The 17,720-nt window shown below is 43.5% G+C and overlaps 2 protein-coding genes across 5 annotated transcripts in view; one reads left to right on the forward strand and one right to left on the reverse strand.

The window, feature by feature from the left end:
• The first annotated feature begins 683 nt into the window (after nucleotides 1–683).
• Asb8 (ankyrin repeat and SOCS box containing 8) lies at nucleotides 684–9,897 on the forward strand. 2 transcript variants are annotated; one of them, XM_042677675.1, is made up of 4 exons: nucleotides 684–766; nucleotides 4,314–4,477; nucleotides 6,167–6,271; nucleotides 8,079–9,897. In XM_042677675.1, exons 2-4 carry the CDS (start codon nucleotides 4,349–4,351, stop codon nucleotides 8,709–8,711), a joined length of 867 nt encoding a protein of 288 aa, XP_042533609.1. In that variant the 5' UTR covers nucleotides 684–766; nucleotides 4,314–4,348; the 3' UTR covers nucleotides 8,712–9,897. The 2 variants fall into 2 exon arrangements, with proteins under 2 accessions (XP_042533609.1, XP_042533610.1); XM_042677676.1 differs by having other exon boundaries at nucleotides 693–766; nucleotides 4,318–4,477.
• Nucleotides 9,898–13,934: 4,037 nt separating this feature from the next.
• Nucleotides 13,935–17,720, reverse strand: part of Pfkm (phosphofructokinase, muscle) — a 45,127-nt gene continuing 41,341 nt past the window's right edge. For all 3 annotated transcript variants that reach the window (XM_042677448.1, XM_042677446.1, XM_042677447.1), the window contains 5 exons: nucleotides 17,543–17,604; nucleotides 17,208–17,319; nucleotides 14,917–15,016; nucleotides 14,730–14,835; nucleotides 13,935–14,476 (listed from right to left, as the gene is read on the reverse strand). In XM_042677448.1, coding sequence (XP_042533382.1) covers nucleotides 14,332–14,476; nucleotides 14,730–14,835; nucleotides 14,917–15,016; nucleotides 17,208–17,319; nucleotides 17,543–17,604 — 525 coding nt within the window. In that variant the 3' untranslated portion in view covers nucleotides 13,935–14,331. The remainder of the gene's footprint in view (nucleotides 14,477–14,729; nucleotides 14,836–14,916; nucleotides 15,017–17,207; nucleotides 17,320–17,542; nucleotides 17,605–17,720) is intronic.

Raw genomic sequence — 17,720 nt, forward strand, 5'->3', positions numbered from 1 at the left:
GAGTGGCAATATCCATAACAAATCGGTGGAGCACAGACCAGTTGAATAATGCCAGATTTTTGGTTACTAAAGACCCTCCTCATTAACTCTTTAGTCTCCTAAGCAACTAAACCATTGTGAGTTTAGTGGACAAAAGCAATCTTGGGTCAGTGAATTTGGGAATAATGTGGGTAGGAGAAGTGCAAGCCCGATCTCAGCAAAGGACAGTGTGATGGCTGCACCGTTGGAATGGTCCATATAGGCATGGCCATACAAAAACAGGCCAGGGCTGGGTACGTGTGGCTCACACCTGTAATCCTTGCTGAGAAGTAATCCTCCTGAGAAGGAGGCTGAGAGCTCAGGATTGCAGTTCGAAGCCAGCTCTGGCAGTTAAATCCAGGACACGCTTATCTCCAATTAAATGCCAAAATGCAGAAGTAGAGCTGTGGCAGTGGCGTGCTAGCCTTGACAGACAGACAGACAGACAGACAGACAGACACACACACACACACACACACACACACACACACACAGGGGCCTGGACTGGTGAGCTTCTAGGGCCGTGGCCGAACATTGCACCCATGCCCAAAGCCATGCCAAAGCAACCTGCAGCTGTTTTGCAAGCTTGCGCAGGGCAGGGCCGGGTCTCCGGCGCTGCTCAGTGCGCAAGCGCAGATCCTACCCGCTCTTCCCGCGCTGTAAGCCCGGCCTCCCGCGGCCCACAGCTTGTGCTTCCGGGTCACGTCTTGACAGCGGCTTTCCCAGCTCAACGTCACCCGGCTGTTCGGTGAGTGCGGGCCTTGGCGGGACGGTCTGCAGGCCGCCCCCTCCCCCTGCACCGCGCCCACCCATGTCCCCTCGGCCCTCTTGAGGTCCGCGAGCCTCCAGGCTGGGGGGGGGAGGGTCGTGGCGGGGGCGGGGTGGGGGTAGGCCGGCGCCTCGGCCCAGGCACGGACCCGGACAGGAGCTGCGGGGACGGCGGGGGAGATGCCGCCGCGCTCCCGGCTCTGCGCGCCCTCCGCTCCGCGGGGCTCCGCTGGGCTCCGCGGGGCTCCGCGGGCCTCGCGGGCCTCCGCCCCGCGGCGCCGCCTAGGCTCTCCCCGAGGGCCGAAGGGGAAACGGCAGGCCGCCTCCCGCTCGCCCACTGTTCACCTGGCTTTGAGGGTCTCCATAGAAAAGCAAAGAATCAAAAGCCGGGCGCCAGTGGCTCACGCCTGTAATCCTAGCTCCCCAGGAGGCTGAGATCTGACGATCTCGGTTCAAAGCCAGCCTGGGCAGGAAAGAGAGAGAGAGAGAGAGAGAGTCTTCTCTCCCATGAACCATCAGAAAGACCGAAGCGGAGCTGTGGCTCAGACGGTAGCCCACTAGCCTTGAGCACACCAGCTCAGGGACAGCGCCCAGGCCCCGAGTTCAAGCCCCAGTAGGCACAAAAATAAACAAGCGAATAAATAACCCTTTGGTGTTTGCTCTACATTCTAGAAATGGGGAGTGAGGAGGGCTTTCAGCCCTTACCAAGGGAAGGACTCCATAAACCGTGTACTAGCTAACATCTAGAGAGAAGGTAGAGTTAGACTACTAATATTGTCAGTCTGCTCTGAAGTTTCGTTGTTTTACCTGGGGCTTTGAGACAGCAAAGGACTCACTGGCCATCCTCTTAAGTTGGGAGTCCAAGAGCATCCTGAAAACAAACAAACAAACAAAAACAAAAAACAAAAACGAGAGTAGGGTGTGGATTCATCAGATTATCATGGGGCAGAAATTTTTGGGAGAACCACTCCAGTCCATGCCTCCAGCTTTACGCTCTGTCCTTTGCTCTCTTCCTTGGAATCCCGACTCATTTTTACCCTCCCCCGCTTTTATTTGCTGCAAAGAAGTATAAGCTACAGACTCTTGTCTTTGAGGAGTTGGGTGTGAATATGCATATTCCTATACATCTATATACCTATTATTAGGAGGGGGTGCTGGGGTTTGAAACCACAGCCTTACAGGTGCTTAGCATGTGCTCTTTTACTGAACTGAATATATGGCTGTGTATACATATATATATATATATATATATGGCTATAAATATGTAATATATATATATTATATATGGGGGGGGAATCCTGGGGCCTGAACTTTTTTGCCCAAGGCTAGTACTCTACCACCTGAGCCACAGTTCTACTTCTAGTTTTGTTTTTTTTTGGTGCTTCAGTGGAGCTGAGAGTCTCATGGACTTTCCTATCTGGGCTAGCTTTGAGCCACAATCCTCAGGTCTCATGCTTTTGAGTAGCTAGGATTACAGGTGTGAGCCACTGCCTGGCTGTGTTTTCTTTATTGATATATTTTATGTTTGTTTTGTTTTTTGGGTCCGGTCGTGGGACCTGAACTCTGGGCCTGGGCGCTGTCCCTCAGCAATTCAGCTCAAGGCTAGCGCTCTACCACTTGAGCCACAGTGCTACTACTGGCTTTTTTCTTTTTTCTTATATGGTGCTGAGGAATCGAACCCAGGGCCTCATGCATACAAGGCAAGCACTCTACTACTGAGCCACCTTCCTAGCCCTATTGATATATTTTAACCAGATACAAATGGCTACTGATTAGCAAAAAAAGAAACTAGTAGACTTTATAAAACATTGTACAATGTGTGAAGGGATAGATTTCAAAAATGATGTTATAAAATGACCAAAATAATACACATAATATGCCTAATTGTTGCAAATCTCACACTTATTAGGAACTAATGTGATAAGCTTTACATTGGTTCAACAAATATTGAGAACCTACCATGTGCCAGGAACTACAGGGAGAAAAAATAAATGTCACTATCTTTATTCCTAAGGAACTTGTATTTTAATAAGAGCCCAGATTTTTAATTTTATTTATTTATTTAATTGCCTGTCTTGGGGCTTGAACTCAGGGCCTGGGCTTCTTTTGCTCAAGGCTAGCCCTCTACCACTTGAGCCACAGTGCCGCCTCCAGCTTTTTCTGTTTATGTGGCACTAAAGAATTGAACCCAGGGTTCATGCATGTTAAGCTAGAACTTAACCACATTCCCAACCCCAAGAGCCCATGTTTTTACACCTAGAGAGTTGGTACACTGTAATAATATATACAGGCAGGCGTGAGCCACCTGCATCCAGCTATTTACAGCTTTGATAGGTACAGTTTCATTAAAAATGTACCATTGTAATTGGCTACAATTTTACATGTTCCCTAGCATATCTTAATTGTCAAAATATAATTGATGTATCCTACAATTTCCATCATAGTTTCAACATAAATGTGCTGCAATATATTTCTCAGCTGTCATGAATAGCCAATTTAAATTTTTAATAAATTTTAAATCTTGTTTTTCTACAACTGGAACATGTTTTATTGGTGTGAACTTTGATTTGTTTTTCAGATTTTATATATAGATGACTCTAAAGTATGGTTTTTATTCTTTTTAAATTTTATGTTATCTCACATATTTCCCTTTTTTCTCCTTGACTGACGCATTTAAAAACATAGCACAGGTGCCTTACCCTTATTAAGACAGATGTATTTATTCCATAGCCTTCTCCCTCTTCTCACAAGCAGCAATCACTTCCATACTCTTTAGTCAGCCAACCACCAGTACTTGTTTTTTATTTTGGGGGGTCCGGTCGTGGGGCCTGAACTCTGGGCCTGGGCGCTGTCCCTCAGCTCTTCAGCTCAAGGCTAGCGCTCTACCACTTGGAGCCACAGCGCCACTTCCGGCTTTTTTCTTTTTGCTTATGAGGTGCTGAGGAATCAAACCCAGGGCCTCAGGCATGCAAGGCAAGCGCTCTACCACTGAGCCACCTTCCCAGGCTGTGTACTTGTTAAATATCTGTATTTTGGGAGATTCTGTGGCTGGCCTTACTTACCTGGGCAAAATAATAAAGAACAAAGTCCTTGCCTTCTAGTTGATTACAGTGTAGATGGAGACACACTATGTACACAGCTATACTGCAAGGTAATGTGTATCACATACATGTGGATGCTGTTAATAAGTAACAGAAGTTCTGAAGAGGAAAACATTGTTTATGGAATCTTCAAGCCTTCAAAAATATTTCCATTTTACTAGTCTTGGTTGCAAACCCAAAGAATTTCACGGAAATCTTAGAATTGAACTTCTAGGGAAGTCTTGTGCGCCTAGAGGGTAGAATAGAGGGCTACATGCAGGTTTACTCAGGCCTCCAGCAACCTTATGATAATAAAAGGTGGTATTAATGAACCACTGATCTCCTTGACATGTGCTTTTAGTGGTGGGAAACCTCAGAAAACACTTAACCCTAAGGACAGGCGTGCTCAGTGATATTTTGTATATGCCTAAAACTTCTTTGTTTCAGGCAGTTTGGAGCATGTAAACACACTCTGAGCCTTGATGAGTTCCAGTATGTGGTATATTATGCAGAGCATTCAGAGCAAATACTCTCTCTCAGAACGCTTGATCCGAACAATTGCTGCCATCCGTTCCTTCCCACATGATAACGTAGAGGACCTCATCAGAGGGGTAAGTGTGCTGCTGTTGATGCAATTGCTCTGTGAAGAGGTGGGAGGGGAACATTTCTGGTCAATCGGAAGAGATTACAGGCTTGCAACTTGGAATTAGATCACAAGAAGTTCTTCCAGTCTTTTACATGACTTTTTTGTTTTTTGGGTCCAGTCATGGGGCCTGAACTCTGAGCCTGGGCACTGTCCCTCAGCTCTTCAGCTCAAGGCTAGTGCTCTACCACTTGAGCCACAGCACCACTTCCAGCTTTTTCTGCTTATGTGGTGCTGAGGAATCGAACCCAGGGCCTCATGCATGCAAGGCAAGCGCTCTACCACAGACCAACTTCCCAGCCTCTTCCAGTCTTTTAAAATGTATTCAGTTGATATTAAAATATATTTCCCTCAATATTTTGCTTTGCTCACTTTTTTGTGTATTGTGAAATATGTTGTAGATAACCCTAGCTTCATGCTCTTGCTAAAAAAACACAAAACAAAAAAGCTCTGAATATGGTACATGAGGAAGCTATCAAGCTCTCCATCTTCCATACATGTTTTGCTAAGAGTGGTCGGAAATGAGAAAATAGAGGTGTTTTCAAATCTTTATAAGCTTTTCTCCACATCTAGATTACAGTGATTACTTGGAGAGATGACATGATTACTTCCCTTCTATCTTAACAGCTGCCAGTTCTAGATCTGCTTAGTAACTAAAATACTTTGATCTGATATATCCCTAACCACTTCTGTTCAATGGTTACATGACTGAAATACTAGATGGTAGTTGATTACCTATTTTGTATATTTTTCCCTGTAGAAGATAAGCTAGGATCCTCCTTTATAGCCTGGGGTGGGGTAATGGCTTCCAAGTTATGCTGCACAGCTGCAGAAGGAAGGTCTTAGCTTGTTCCCGTTAAAAATGGGATCAAGAAGACTCAGCAGTAGGAACTTTGTCAGTTCTAATTCTAGCTCTGCTGCTGAGTCACTCAATGACTTTGGTCTGACTGGCATCTCCATCACCTTCATCAGATTAGGAATCGAAACACCAGATTTGGACTATGTGGCCGAGCATGCCAGGACTGAGGGGCTACCTTAAAAGGAGTTATAAGGAAATATGAAGATGGCCATACTGTTAGTAAGGGTCATTCGTTGAATGGCAAAAAGAATGTGCCGGGTCTGGCCTCAGTCTGGCATTATCACACTTTGCTTTCAGAGCAGGGTGTCTATAGAAAGCAGATGGCTGGTCCAGCTCTCTTGCCTATGATAAAGGATTCCCTCAGCATTTACACATAAGGTTATGTCCTCAGAATGCCCAAGGGGGGTGTTGGAGGCATGGCTCAATTGGTAGAGCGCTAGCCAATGAGCAAAATGTCAGGTACCAAGTTTGAATTCTGATCGTGAACCTCAAAACAGAAAGAAAACAAAAACCAAAGAAAAGAATGTCCAAGTGGTCATTTTAGCATACTACCTTGTGGTGAAATGTAATCACTTGATCTGAGGAACTGACAGTGTTTTCCTTCCTCTTTTGTGTAAGTCCTTGATTTGGACATGGACATTACAATATTGTTTACCTAGTAGAAATGGAAACTAGGAACCAGTAGTTTGTGTATGCTATTGTCAAGATTAGTACTCTCTTCCCTCAGACTCAGTTCTGAGTCTTATGCGACTGTGTGAGCCAGAGCTGATCACAGACTGAATTTCCTCTTTGCCTCAGGGAGCAGATGTGAACTGTACCCACGGCACCCTGAAGCCCCTTCACTGCGCCTGCATGGTGTCAGATGCTGACTGTGTGGAGTTACTCCTGGAAAAAGGAGCTGAGGTAACTACTGTTTTCAACACTTTGCTATTATTGACTTGCTAGAATTTGAGTTTCACCATTTCTTTGAATTTCTCCTCCTATCCTCCAGATTGACCTTCTAATTGATACTCATCTTCGGCATAGCCAATATTAAGGAAAAGTCTAACCGTGAATCCCTAAAGTGATCCTACAGACTTCATTCCTTTGCCTTTCTTTCTTCTTCATTTAAACTGTCTCCCAGAAGGAGTTTTATCTCTTTCTTCCCAGCTCATTTCCTAAGGGCTGTTTATATTTCCACTGAATCGTCTTTGCTTAGGGACTGTCAGGTGCTGGAAGCAGAGACCCTTCAACTCTGGTTAAATCTAAACCACTAGAGACCATCTATCACACAGAATTTAATGAGGCAATCCCTTCCTTGGGATTGGGCTACTTGTATTATTTTTTTGTTCACAAATTGTTTTTAGTTCATCTGCTCTTGCTTTCCTTCTAATGTATCTTAAGACAAAAACCAAAAATTAATTTTTGGAAGTCGATCCTTGGCATTGGCATGAAGCAGCATTGTGTAATAAATGGCTGAAAGAAAAGACTCTGGAGCCAGACTTTATGGTTTAAGATTCCACCTCAGTAACTTCCTGTGGTGTTACCTTAAAAAAAAACCTTAAATTCTTCCTTGCCTCACCTTCCCCATCTATAAAAAGGGAATGATCGTGGTATCTTATGCCATAAGGTGGAATCTTATGGTGGTATCTTATGCTATAAGGTGGTATCTTATGCCATAAGGTGTGGAAAATCAGTATGGGGTATTTGCTAAGTAAGTACATATTAATTTATTCAACTAGCACTCTTGATTATTTGTGAACAGTCTTGAGGATGTATATGCTGAGATATTATTTTTAATCAGGATGAAGCCTGTATGCAGTTCTAAACACACTGGACAGTAAACCTGAGATAGAGCCCCTCATCCTGTGTCTATTAAGTCCAGCTGTTCTCTAACTTGCCATTAGCAATTCCAACTCCCAGGATTAAACTTCCTTGTGAGTGGCCTGAGTGAAAACCAATTATACCGTGAAGTGATCAAAGTGAAAATATCCAGGGGGAAAATGAAGCTTAGCCAAACTAAAAAGTTACACTTACTTAAATGGTTTAATTTTTATCTCATTTTATGAGAGGAGATATGCCATGTATTAAACTTGAGAATTTGAAAAAAAAAATGATACGCACTTGAAAAGCTGCCTTTTCAAGTATTGGAAGATTTGTGCTCTTCCCTCCACATGCTTTTCATCTCTTATGAACTCACTGCACGTTTTGCAAAGAGCTTAATGTCACATTTCGAGTGCTCTATAGGATTAGAGAACATAGCAAAACTATTCAGGCTGAGCTTTGACCTCTTTATTCATTCTGGTTTCCATTAGCTACAGGATACAAAAAGAGTCAGGACAACAAGCAGTTCTCCAGAGGGATTTCCTGCAAACAAAGCAGTGTTAAGGACTCTAACGTCACTTTCCCTTGCCTTATTCTATATTCTCTGGTAGAGAGTCTAGTGAATAGAGACATGAACATTACAGCAAAACCCTAAATAAGGCCAGGCCAGCTAGTTAATGCACAGAATAGTATCAATTATCCTGGGATAGTTCCTTTCATATTTGTACCTAAGCTCCTGTCATACCTCCATCTTGATCACTTAAGGCCCCCTGGGAATTGTTTGTTGAACCTCTTGCTCAGAACACTGCACAGCAAAAGTAATGGGTAAATATATGGAGGATTCTTCGCTGCACTTCTTTCTTTCAGTTGTCTGTCCACTGTAATATAGTTCGTCCCCCTTTTACAGGTGAATGCCCTGGATGGTTACAACCGAACAGCACTGCACTATGCAGCAGAGAAAGATGAGGCGTGTGTGGAGGTCCTGTTAGAGTATGGTGCAAATCCCAATGCTCTGGATGGCAACCGAGACACCCCACTTCACTGGGCAGCCTTTAAGAACAATGCTGAGTGCGTGCGGGCTCTCCTGGAGAGTGGGGCTTCTGTCAATGCCCTGGATTACAACAATGATACACCACTCAGCTGGGCTGCTATGAAGGGGAATCTTGAAAGTGTCAGCATCCTTCTTGATTATGGTGCAGAGGTCAAGGTCATCAACCTAAAAGGCCAGACACCCATCTCCCGCCTAGTCGCTCTGCTAGTCAGGGGACTTGGAACAGAGAAAGAGGACTCCTGCTTTGAGCTCCTCCACAGAGCTGTTGGACACTTTGAATTAAGGAAAAATGGCACCATGCCACGAGAGGTGGCCAAAGACCAACAGCTATGTGAAAAACTGACTGTGCTCTGCTCCGCCCCAGGAACACTAAAAACACTGTCTCGCTATGCTGTGCGCCACAGCCTGGGCCTCCAGTATCTGCCAGATGCAGTGAAAGGCCTTCCACTGCCAGCTTCTTTGAAAGAATACCTGCTACTTGTAGAATAGCCTGGAGATCCCTGAATCATCACACAGGCAACTCTGGGTGAGGTTTTCCCTGCAATACTATCTCTCAATCATGGAACACAGAAAAGAACTTGTTCCTGTTATGTGGTTTAAACATTTCAAAGCAACATGTCACAGCAGTAACTTCCACATAACCTCCCCTCCCCACGCTAAGCAACCAAACCTCCCCAAAAAACCCACAAAAATGCGTCACTTTTCTTTGCTGTTTATTGCTTACTTGGCGTTTTATACTGCAAAAGAAGAGGTCTCCCCAACACCTGCCCCTTTAGGGAGAGTCAACCACGCAACTAAAATTTCTCTAGGAAGATGGCAAGTAAGGTGTGTGTGTGATTTTCCTTTGGGGATAGGATTTAATAGTACAGAAGAATCCTTCTAGAAAGCTTTTTAGTTGATTTGTGAAAAAGATTTAAGAAAAATCACAGTTCCAGCTAAGCAACAATTGGCATGCTGGGATGAAGATACTCCTGCCTGCAAGGGTATCATAGATTGTGAATTGAGCATTTGGAAGGGACTGTCCCCTTACCCAAGGAAACAACAGGCTTTGCCTCTCTTCATAAATGTGTCCAGGGATTATTTCAGATACCTTGCTGTTCCCACATTGAGGAGAGAGCAGGTTCGAAGCAATCCTAAGAAGTCCTGAAAGTCCTGAACTATTTTGATGTGGTTCTTTCACTAATGAGCTGAGGAGGTGTTTCCTGTGCTTTCGACAAAGGTGTCTTTGCCTTAATCAGGAGGATGAGATGGGATGCTTAAACCCCATGGGTCTTCTCCATTCTCTGTAGAAAGCTTGCTCTACTAAGAGATAGCGTTTATTGTATTGGAATCTTTGCCTTTCATTGTTCTTTGGAAGTGGAGTTGAGGGAATGGGGAAAGAACATAAAAGAGTTACTTTGGAGATGGACCTCCTGCCCAAAAAAGATCAGATTCAGTGAACAATAACTTATCTACAATACTCTTGCTTTTCATGTTCTGAAATTAGATCAAGTTAAATTTTTTTGTAAATGGTCTGTATGCATATTTGAAAATCCGTTTTCAAAAACTGGTTGGGAATTACAAAATGGAGTTTGTTACCAGCTAACTTGAAAATGTCTTCCTTTGTCCTTTTGCTGTTAATGGAGCTTTTTGTTTTTTGCCCATTAAAAGAAGAAATAAATAGTTCTAGAGGCAAGTTTGATCATTTCTGTTTGTGCATTTCTCCATTTCCTCCTCCTCCCATTTATGAAAAGTTATTTACTACCTGGCTTTTCAGTCTATCTTTCTTTCTTCTTTTGGGGGGGTCCGGTCGTGGGGCCTGAACTCTGGGCCTGGGCGTTGTCCCTCAGCTCTTCAGCTCAAGGCTAGCGCTCTACCACTTGAGCCACAGCGCCACTTCCGGCTTTTTTTCTTTTTGCTTATGTGGTGCTGAGGAATTGAACCCAGGGCCTCAGGCATGCAAGGCAAGTGCTCTACCACTGAGCCACCTTCCCAGCCCTTCAGTCTATCTTTCTAACCCAACCTTTCCCATCATGATTGTGGGCGTAGGGTGGTAGAGAGCTTGGGCACTGTGTTTAAAAAAGCTTCCCCTTTATATCTACCCTTACCCTGAGTTTAGAATTATTGCCACAGCTCAGTGGTAGAGTACTTACCTAAGGCATAAGGCCCTGGGCTTGAATCCCCCACACCTAAATCGGTTTGAAGCCAGCTCAAAAAGCCTGGCAGGAAAGTCCATGATGCTCTTATCTCTAATTAATCACCAAAAATCCAGAAGTGGAGCTATGGCTCAAGTGGTAGACTTACAACTTTAAGCTCAGGGACAGTATTCAAGTCTTGAGTGCAAGCCCTAGGACTGGCAAGTGCACACGCATGTGTGCGCATGCACGTGCACACACACACTCTACCTGCACATTAAATCACCAAGGAAACTAAAAACATTGGTGCCAAGATTTCACCTAATACCAATTGTTGAGAATTTCTTGTGGGTAGGCCTGGGCGATTAAGTTCATTAAGTTCCTTCAAATGTTCCTAGGTGTGGTCAGGAATGAGATCCTAGCGATCAGGTACCTAGGAAAATTTTCAACATACTAAGGCCCCAAACCAATTCAGTTTAAAACCTAATACTAACTAATTGTTTAGAATTTCTTGGGGGAGGGTTGGCTTATTAAGTTCCCTTCAGATTTTTCTAAGGGGTAGCAAAGAATGAGCTCCTAGTTATTAATTACAGGCAGGTAGAGAAATCGTGTGTGTGTGTGTGTGTGTGTGTGTGTGTGTGTGTGTGTGTGTGTGTGTGTGGTGTGTGTGTGCTGTGCTGGTACTGGGGCTTGAACTCAGGGACTGGGCATTGTTCTTTAGCTTTTTTGTTCAAGGTTGGCACTTTACCACTTGAGCTATAGCTCTACTTCCAGCTTTATCTTTGGTGGCTACTTGAGTAAAAACCCAGATTTTACTGCCTGAGTTGGTTTCTAATTGATCCTCAACCTCTGAGTAGCTAGTATTATAGGCATGAGCTATTGGTGCCCAGCATAGAGAAATTTTTAAATACTAAGACCTATGTTCCACCTCCTAAAACTGATTTAGTCAGTCTAAAATAGGACAGGGTATTGGTATTTTTAATGGCGCCCAAGATGATTCTATTGTGATATACACTACATTATAAACTACTGCTTTTCATGCTACTCTTTCTTCTTATATAGCCTGTTTATATTCTAAAAGGGGCAAATATTTTGTACATGTGGGAAAAGTATTCTGTTTCTTAACTCATAATCATTCATAGAGTGGATGGCTAGTAAATTCCGCTTCCACTCCACAAAACACAATTTCACCTATCTTTTGAGTTCTAGGGAAATGACATGTACTTAATAGGATTTTTCATTTTTGAATGGTCTTCACTTTTTTTTCTTAGATCACTTTAAATTCTTAGAATATTTAAAACTAGTCTACTCTTTAGCAAGGAACATTTTTCTTCTGCAAATAACTTTCCACATGCTCATCCCTTCCTCCTTCACCGTTTTTTTCAAAGAAATAATTCTAGGAAATTCAAGATAGGAAAGAGAATCTATAAATTAATAGCAGGTAGCATTTACAATGTTCTAGATGACTTCTTGAGCTTTCCCTTCTCATTATCATAGCTTTCATGGATTTTAGGATTTAAACAGCCTGATAAAGAAGAAGCATAAGAAATGAGAATAGACCAGGTGCTGGTGGCTCATGTCTGTAATCCTATCTACCTAGGAGGCTGAGCTCTGAGGAGCATGATTCAAAGCCAGCCCAGGTGGCAAAGTCCATGAAAGTCTTATCTCCAATGAACCAGCAAAAAAACTGGAAGTTGAGCTGTGGCTCAAGTGGTAGAGGACTAGTTTTGAGCAAAAGAAGCTTAGGGCAGCATGCAGGCCCTGAGTTTAAGTCCCAGGACTGGCACAAAAAAAAGAAAAAAGAAATGGGATGGGCGATAAACCATTTTTGACTCCTAGATTTGTTTGATTGTAAGACCTAGGAAACACTACGTAATCATCCTGAGCCAGTGTCCTCTTGGAAGAGAGCTGTCACCACTCCCTTCATAAAACATAAAACTATTTTTAGGATTCAATGATAACAAGGAAAATATCTTAACAGCATTTGGTATTTATTATTGGTTTCTCTTCCCCTTAGAGAACTTCAGAGCATTTGATGGTGTTAGTTTTTTACTCTGACTACAAACTTTCCCAGTTACTATTTAGAACTGCTCTAAGGATATCACAGTAGTAACTTCGGACAACCAACAAAAGTGATCTACTAGAGAATATCCTCTCTCTAGTTTTTTCCTGTTTTATCACACAAGGGAGGAAATGGTATGTGTTCTGTGTGTGTGTGTGTGTGTGTGCGCGCGGGCGCACACTCGCACATGCACATACATGTGTGCTGAGAGCCACAATCTGGTGAATTGTAAGCTAATCTTAATTAGCATTAAATTTATGACACCCAGCTGAGCCCTGGTGGCCCCTTACTGTTATCCCAGTTATGCAGGAGGCTAAGATTGAGAGGATCATGGTTCTAGGTGAGTTCAGGCCAAAAACATTTTTAAGTTGATGAGATTCTATCTCAACAGAAAAGGCTGGGTATAGAAGTACATATCTGGCATCCCAGCTACAATGCGAAGTATGAATAGGGGGATCACAGTCCAGCCCATCCTAGGAAAAATGTAAGACCCTATCTAAAAAAATAGCAGGAGCAAAGAGTGCAGGAAGCATGGCTCAAGCAAGAAAACACTTGCCAAGCAAGTTAATTGAAATCCCAGTACCACACCCCCACATTCACATACCCACATACAAAAAGAAAAAAAAACCCAAAACAACAATAACAAAACAGGACACCCTCTTTCAACCTAGAGTGTAGTCTATAGTCCCAATCTCAGTGCCAATTGCATTACATGGGCACTTGAGTAATGAGGCGGATGAAACCGTTGTTATGAAATAGAAGACAAATTGCAGTTGAATAAGACCTAACACCGTTCCAAAAACTCATAATCCAACCAACCAACCAAAGCAAGGCCAATACTGGGAGGCTCTATTTTTCCAGGCTTCCAAAATGTATATGGCCTTCCCACAAAGGTTCTGCCCAATGACATCTAGCTTTCATCCAGGAAATAGTATATAGGTGGAAAGCTGAGAAGAAAGAATACTGGGTTAGAGGAGTAGAGTGCTGGATGGCTAGGAAAGAAGCAACCCTGAGTAATGGATGTAAAATAAGAGGTGAGGGGCTGGGAAGGTGGCTCAGTGGTAGAGTGCTTGCCTTGCATGCCTGAGGCCCTGGGTTCGATTCCTCAGCACCACATAAGCAAAATGAAAAAAGCCGGAAGTGGCGCTATGGCTCAAGTGGTAGAGGGCTAGCCTTGAGCTGAAGAGCTGAGGGACAGCACCCAGGCCCAGAGTTCAGACCCCATGACTGGACCAAAAAAAAAAATAAGAGGTGAAACACAACTTTATGCTTAGGGAGACTGGGAGCATCTCTTAGCTGCAAAGAATGCCAGAGGGATTATACAGGATAATACTAAGGGTCAATACTGTGTTCTGGGCTATTGTGTCCCTAGCCAAGAGATGCTCAAGAAAAATAATCGAATAGGTAGAGAGGATTGCACATGATGCTCACGTGGGCTGTTTTCTCCCAGGGATTCTGTCTGGGCAGGTCTGGTGCTCAGAGCTGGTGGTAGGTAGTGTCACATCAGACTGGTAAAGGTAACAGGAGGACCAAAAGCACAGTGACCAGTTGGTTTTTATTAGTGTAATTATAGTTTGTCACTGTAATAAAAGTAGTAGAGGAACTAGGACTCTGTTATCACAAAGAAATAAATAAAGCTTATTTTTAGGAAAACTCTAACGGTAGTAACTGAAATCTAGCAATAGCACTTGGAGGAACGTAGCCTGTGTGACAAGTGAAGCTGGGGTAGAAGTAATGGTAAATTCTACTTAGAAGGAGATTCTACTCTTTGTCTCTTCCCCCAGCTCCTGGCCAGAGCTGATCATGATGGCAGGTACAGAATCAAAGGAAACCTAATGAAAACAGCTAAAACACTGAAAAATCATGGCCTTAGATCTACCAGGCAGTGAGCTGACCATGATCAGGTAATCTGTTCCTCTCATTCCAAAGAAATCTAGACAGTAGCCTCTCCAGATCGCTTCCGAGAAATGTGCTCCAGGTGGGCGTGCTCTGAGGTGTCCAATTCGATCTCATACTTGGCTAGGATTTTGAGGATGGGCCTCAGCTTCAGCCACCACTGTTCCTTGGGGATTCGGTGACTGTAAAAGAATGAGATAGATGATTATGTAGTCTTATAATAGGATCCCACTGAATTTCTACCAAAGCCTCATGGGAAGAAGGAAGGTGGGCAAAAAAGAACTGGATTTAGGTCATGGGAGTCAAATGTGAAGTGCAAAAGCCTATAGGTATTACTCCTAAAAGAAAAGCATTGAAGGCAGTGAGCACATTGCGGAGGGGTTGGGGGGAGTAAAGTAGCAGGGAAAGGACCACTGTCAATGGCAGATTACTCACTCAAAGTCCGTCTGGTCCTTCAGCTCAGTCACTGGTTGAAAGACCAAGGCTCTCTTACGCATCCCCAGAACACAGCCTGAGTCAGGAGAATTGGCAAAGATCCGCCCTGAAAGAAGGGATGGTCAATGAGCTCCTATACCAGATGGCCAGCCTATACAGAAGGAGTACACCGTCTTACCCCACCTACCATTACGGTAACTCTCTTTGATTTTCCCAAACATCCAGTTCATAGCCTTAGCTCCCATCTTGGTAGCAAAATTCCTGTCAAAGGGAGTTGGGCTCCCACCCTGGAAAAAGGGCAAATCATAAAAAAGGTTAAGGAAAAAAACAGGAAAGGACTTCAGTGAAGTAGCAGAGACATCTAGCTACACAGAAAAAGAAAAAAAAAAAAAAGGAAAGAACAGGCCTAGGTTTATAGGAATCCCCAAATTTAACATGAAAGGTTAAACTGAGAGGGTTCGGGGAGCCAAGGTGAGCTGGCCATTTGCCAAATGTGAGAACAATTAGTTAAAGGAGATGATTAATTCCACACTCTCCTTTTTAACTCTGCAGTTGCCAGATCCTATTTCAGTCTTACTACTACCAGGCTCGTCTTTAGCCTAGACGCTTCTGTCTGTTACTATCATAGAAGACATGTTTTCTGCACCTCAGTCTAACTCCTCTTGGTAGAACTTCAGAACAATATATCTATATATAGTTCTCTATATATGTATGTATAACACATGTAAATTTTATTATATATTATAATATACAGCAGTATATTATATAACAGAACATGTATAATATATGAGTATATAGTACATATATAACACATATAAAATGCATATGTATATACACATAACAATCACACATATTTTCTCTGAACTAGAAAATAAGTTGGAAAGTGGGAAGGAAGAAAAACCAGGAAAGAGGACTTCATATTTATCCAGTAATACCCCATTTCTGTAGGAGCTGCTAAGTTCTCTCAAACTGACACTCTTGGGATTCGTTTATAGATAAAGGACAATGCTTCAGAGGCATCAGCTAGGACACTGGGAACTAGTACCACCTGTGCATGAGGTGGGGACTGTCCATGTAGAAAGTTCTCTCCCCTGAAACCCCAATTAGTGGAGATGGAGCCCAACACCAACAAGAGTTTATAGTCATTCAACAGGTTCTTCATGAAAGGCAGTATGATGATATGGTAGAAAAGCATTGAACCAAACTTATTCTAGCTTTAACCCTGAAAAAAATTATTTCCCCTCTCTGGATCTCATTGTTTTCATCTGAACCAGTAGTTCTCAACTGGAAATGACTTTTCCCCTCAGGAGACATCTGGCAATGTTTGGAGACTTTTTTTTTGGGGGGGGGGGGGTCCGGTCATGGGGCCTGAACTCTGGGCCTGGGCGCTGTCCCTCAGCTCTTCAGCTCAAGGCTAGCGCTCTACCACTTGAGCCACAGCACTACTTCCGGCTTTTTTTCTTTTTGCTTATGTGGTGCTGGGGAATCGAACCCAGGGCCTCATGCATGCAAGGCAAGCGCTCTACCACTGAGCCACCTTCCCAGCCCATTTGGAGACTTTTTTAAAATTAAAATTGAAGGCAAAAGCCAGTATGTCTTCCAGGCTATTTAGAGGCAGAGGTAGGAGGATTGAAGTTCAAAGCTGGCCTAAGGAAAAAAAGCCTGAGACCATATCTAAAAGACAAACTAAAGCAAAAGGGGCTGGGTATGTGACTCAAGTGGTAGAGCTCCAGAGGTCCAGAATTCAAACCTCAGAACTGAATTAAACACACACACACACACACACACACACACACACACACACACACACACACACACACACACACACACACACACACACACACACACACACACACACACACACACACACACACACACACACACACACACACACACACACACACACCAGCTGGGCACTGGTGGCTCACATTTGTAACCCTAGCTATTCAAGAAGTTGAGAGATCTCAATTTGAAAACCAGCCGGAGGCACACAAATCCAAGACTCTTCAATTAACCTCAATTAACCAGCAAAAAGCCAGAAACAGAGGTATGGCTCAAATGGTAGAGTGTTAGCTTTGATCAAAAAAGCTAAGTAACAGCATGAGGCCCTGAGTTCAGTACTGGCACAAACTAAAAAATCCAAACCAAAAAATAAACATTGAGGTGAGGGGAAGTGCTACTGGCTTCTAGTGAGCAGAGTCCAGAGATACTGCTAAGTCACCCTGCAATACATGGAACTGTTGCTCACAGCAAATAACTATCTATTCCCAAGTGATAATGATGTCAAAGTTAAGGAGCTCTGCCTGAAATGAAGATGAACCACTTCATCTCTAAGGCCATTTTCAGGATAAAGGGTATTTTGAGTTCATGATTCCAGCTTGCTCCATGGTGGCACTAAGCCTCAACAGATTGAAGAAGGCCAGTGGGAGCCTCCATGGCTGTTGTTGGTAATAGTTGTTGGTTATTGTTTTTCCCCACCTGCTGCATGTGGCCAAGCACATTCTTCCTGCTGTCGAAGATGCCCTTCCCCTCCTCGGAGTACAGGTTGAAAATGAAGTCAGTGGTGTAGTTCTCATTGCACTTCTCATTCCTGCCAGGTAGAAACCAAAAGCTCATGACTCTTGACCTATTCTCTCTTCTACCTTTGGAGACACTCTTCTTTCATTTGCTACTTTCTCCCGAGGCTCAGGGGACATAGGCAGCCTCCCTCCCTTTGTAGCTACAGATTCCTCAGGTGTCCCAACCTCCAATCCATTTCACGGCTTAAGACAAAGCCTAACAATACACTTAGGGACAAACCATGAATGAGGTACCTCAACACCAAGCCCCTTTTCACAGTTGTTTTCATCTTTTGCACCAGATGTTCAACGTTTGCCTGAAAATGAAACAGGAAATCCTAAGCTTCAAGGTTGGGCAAACACATTCATTTCTCTTCTTCTATACTAAGAGGGGTGGGGGAGCTTGGCTCTGGTAGTTCACAACTGTAATCCT

The sequence above is a fragment of the Dipodomys spectabilis genome, unplaced genomic scaffold (genome assembly GCF_019054845.1).
Source record: "Dipodomys spectabilis isolate Male_0828 unplaced genomic scaffold, ASM1905484v1 ptg000039l, whole genome shotgun sequence".
NCBI lineage: Eukaryota > Metazoa > Chordata > Mammalia > Rodentia > Heteromyidae > Dipodomys > Dipodomys spectabilis.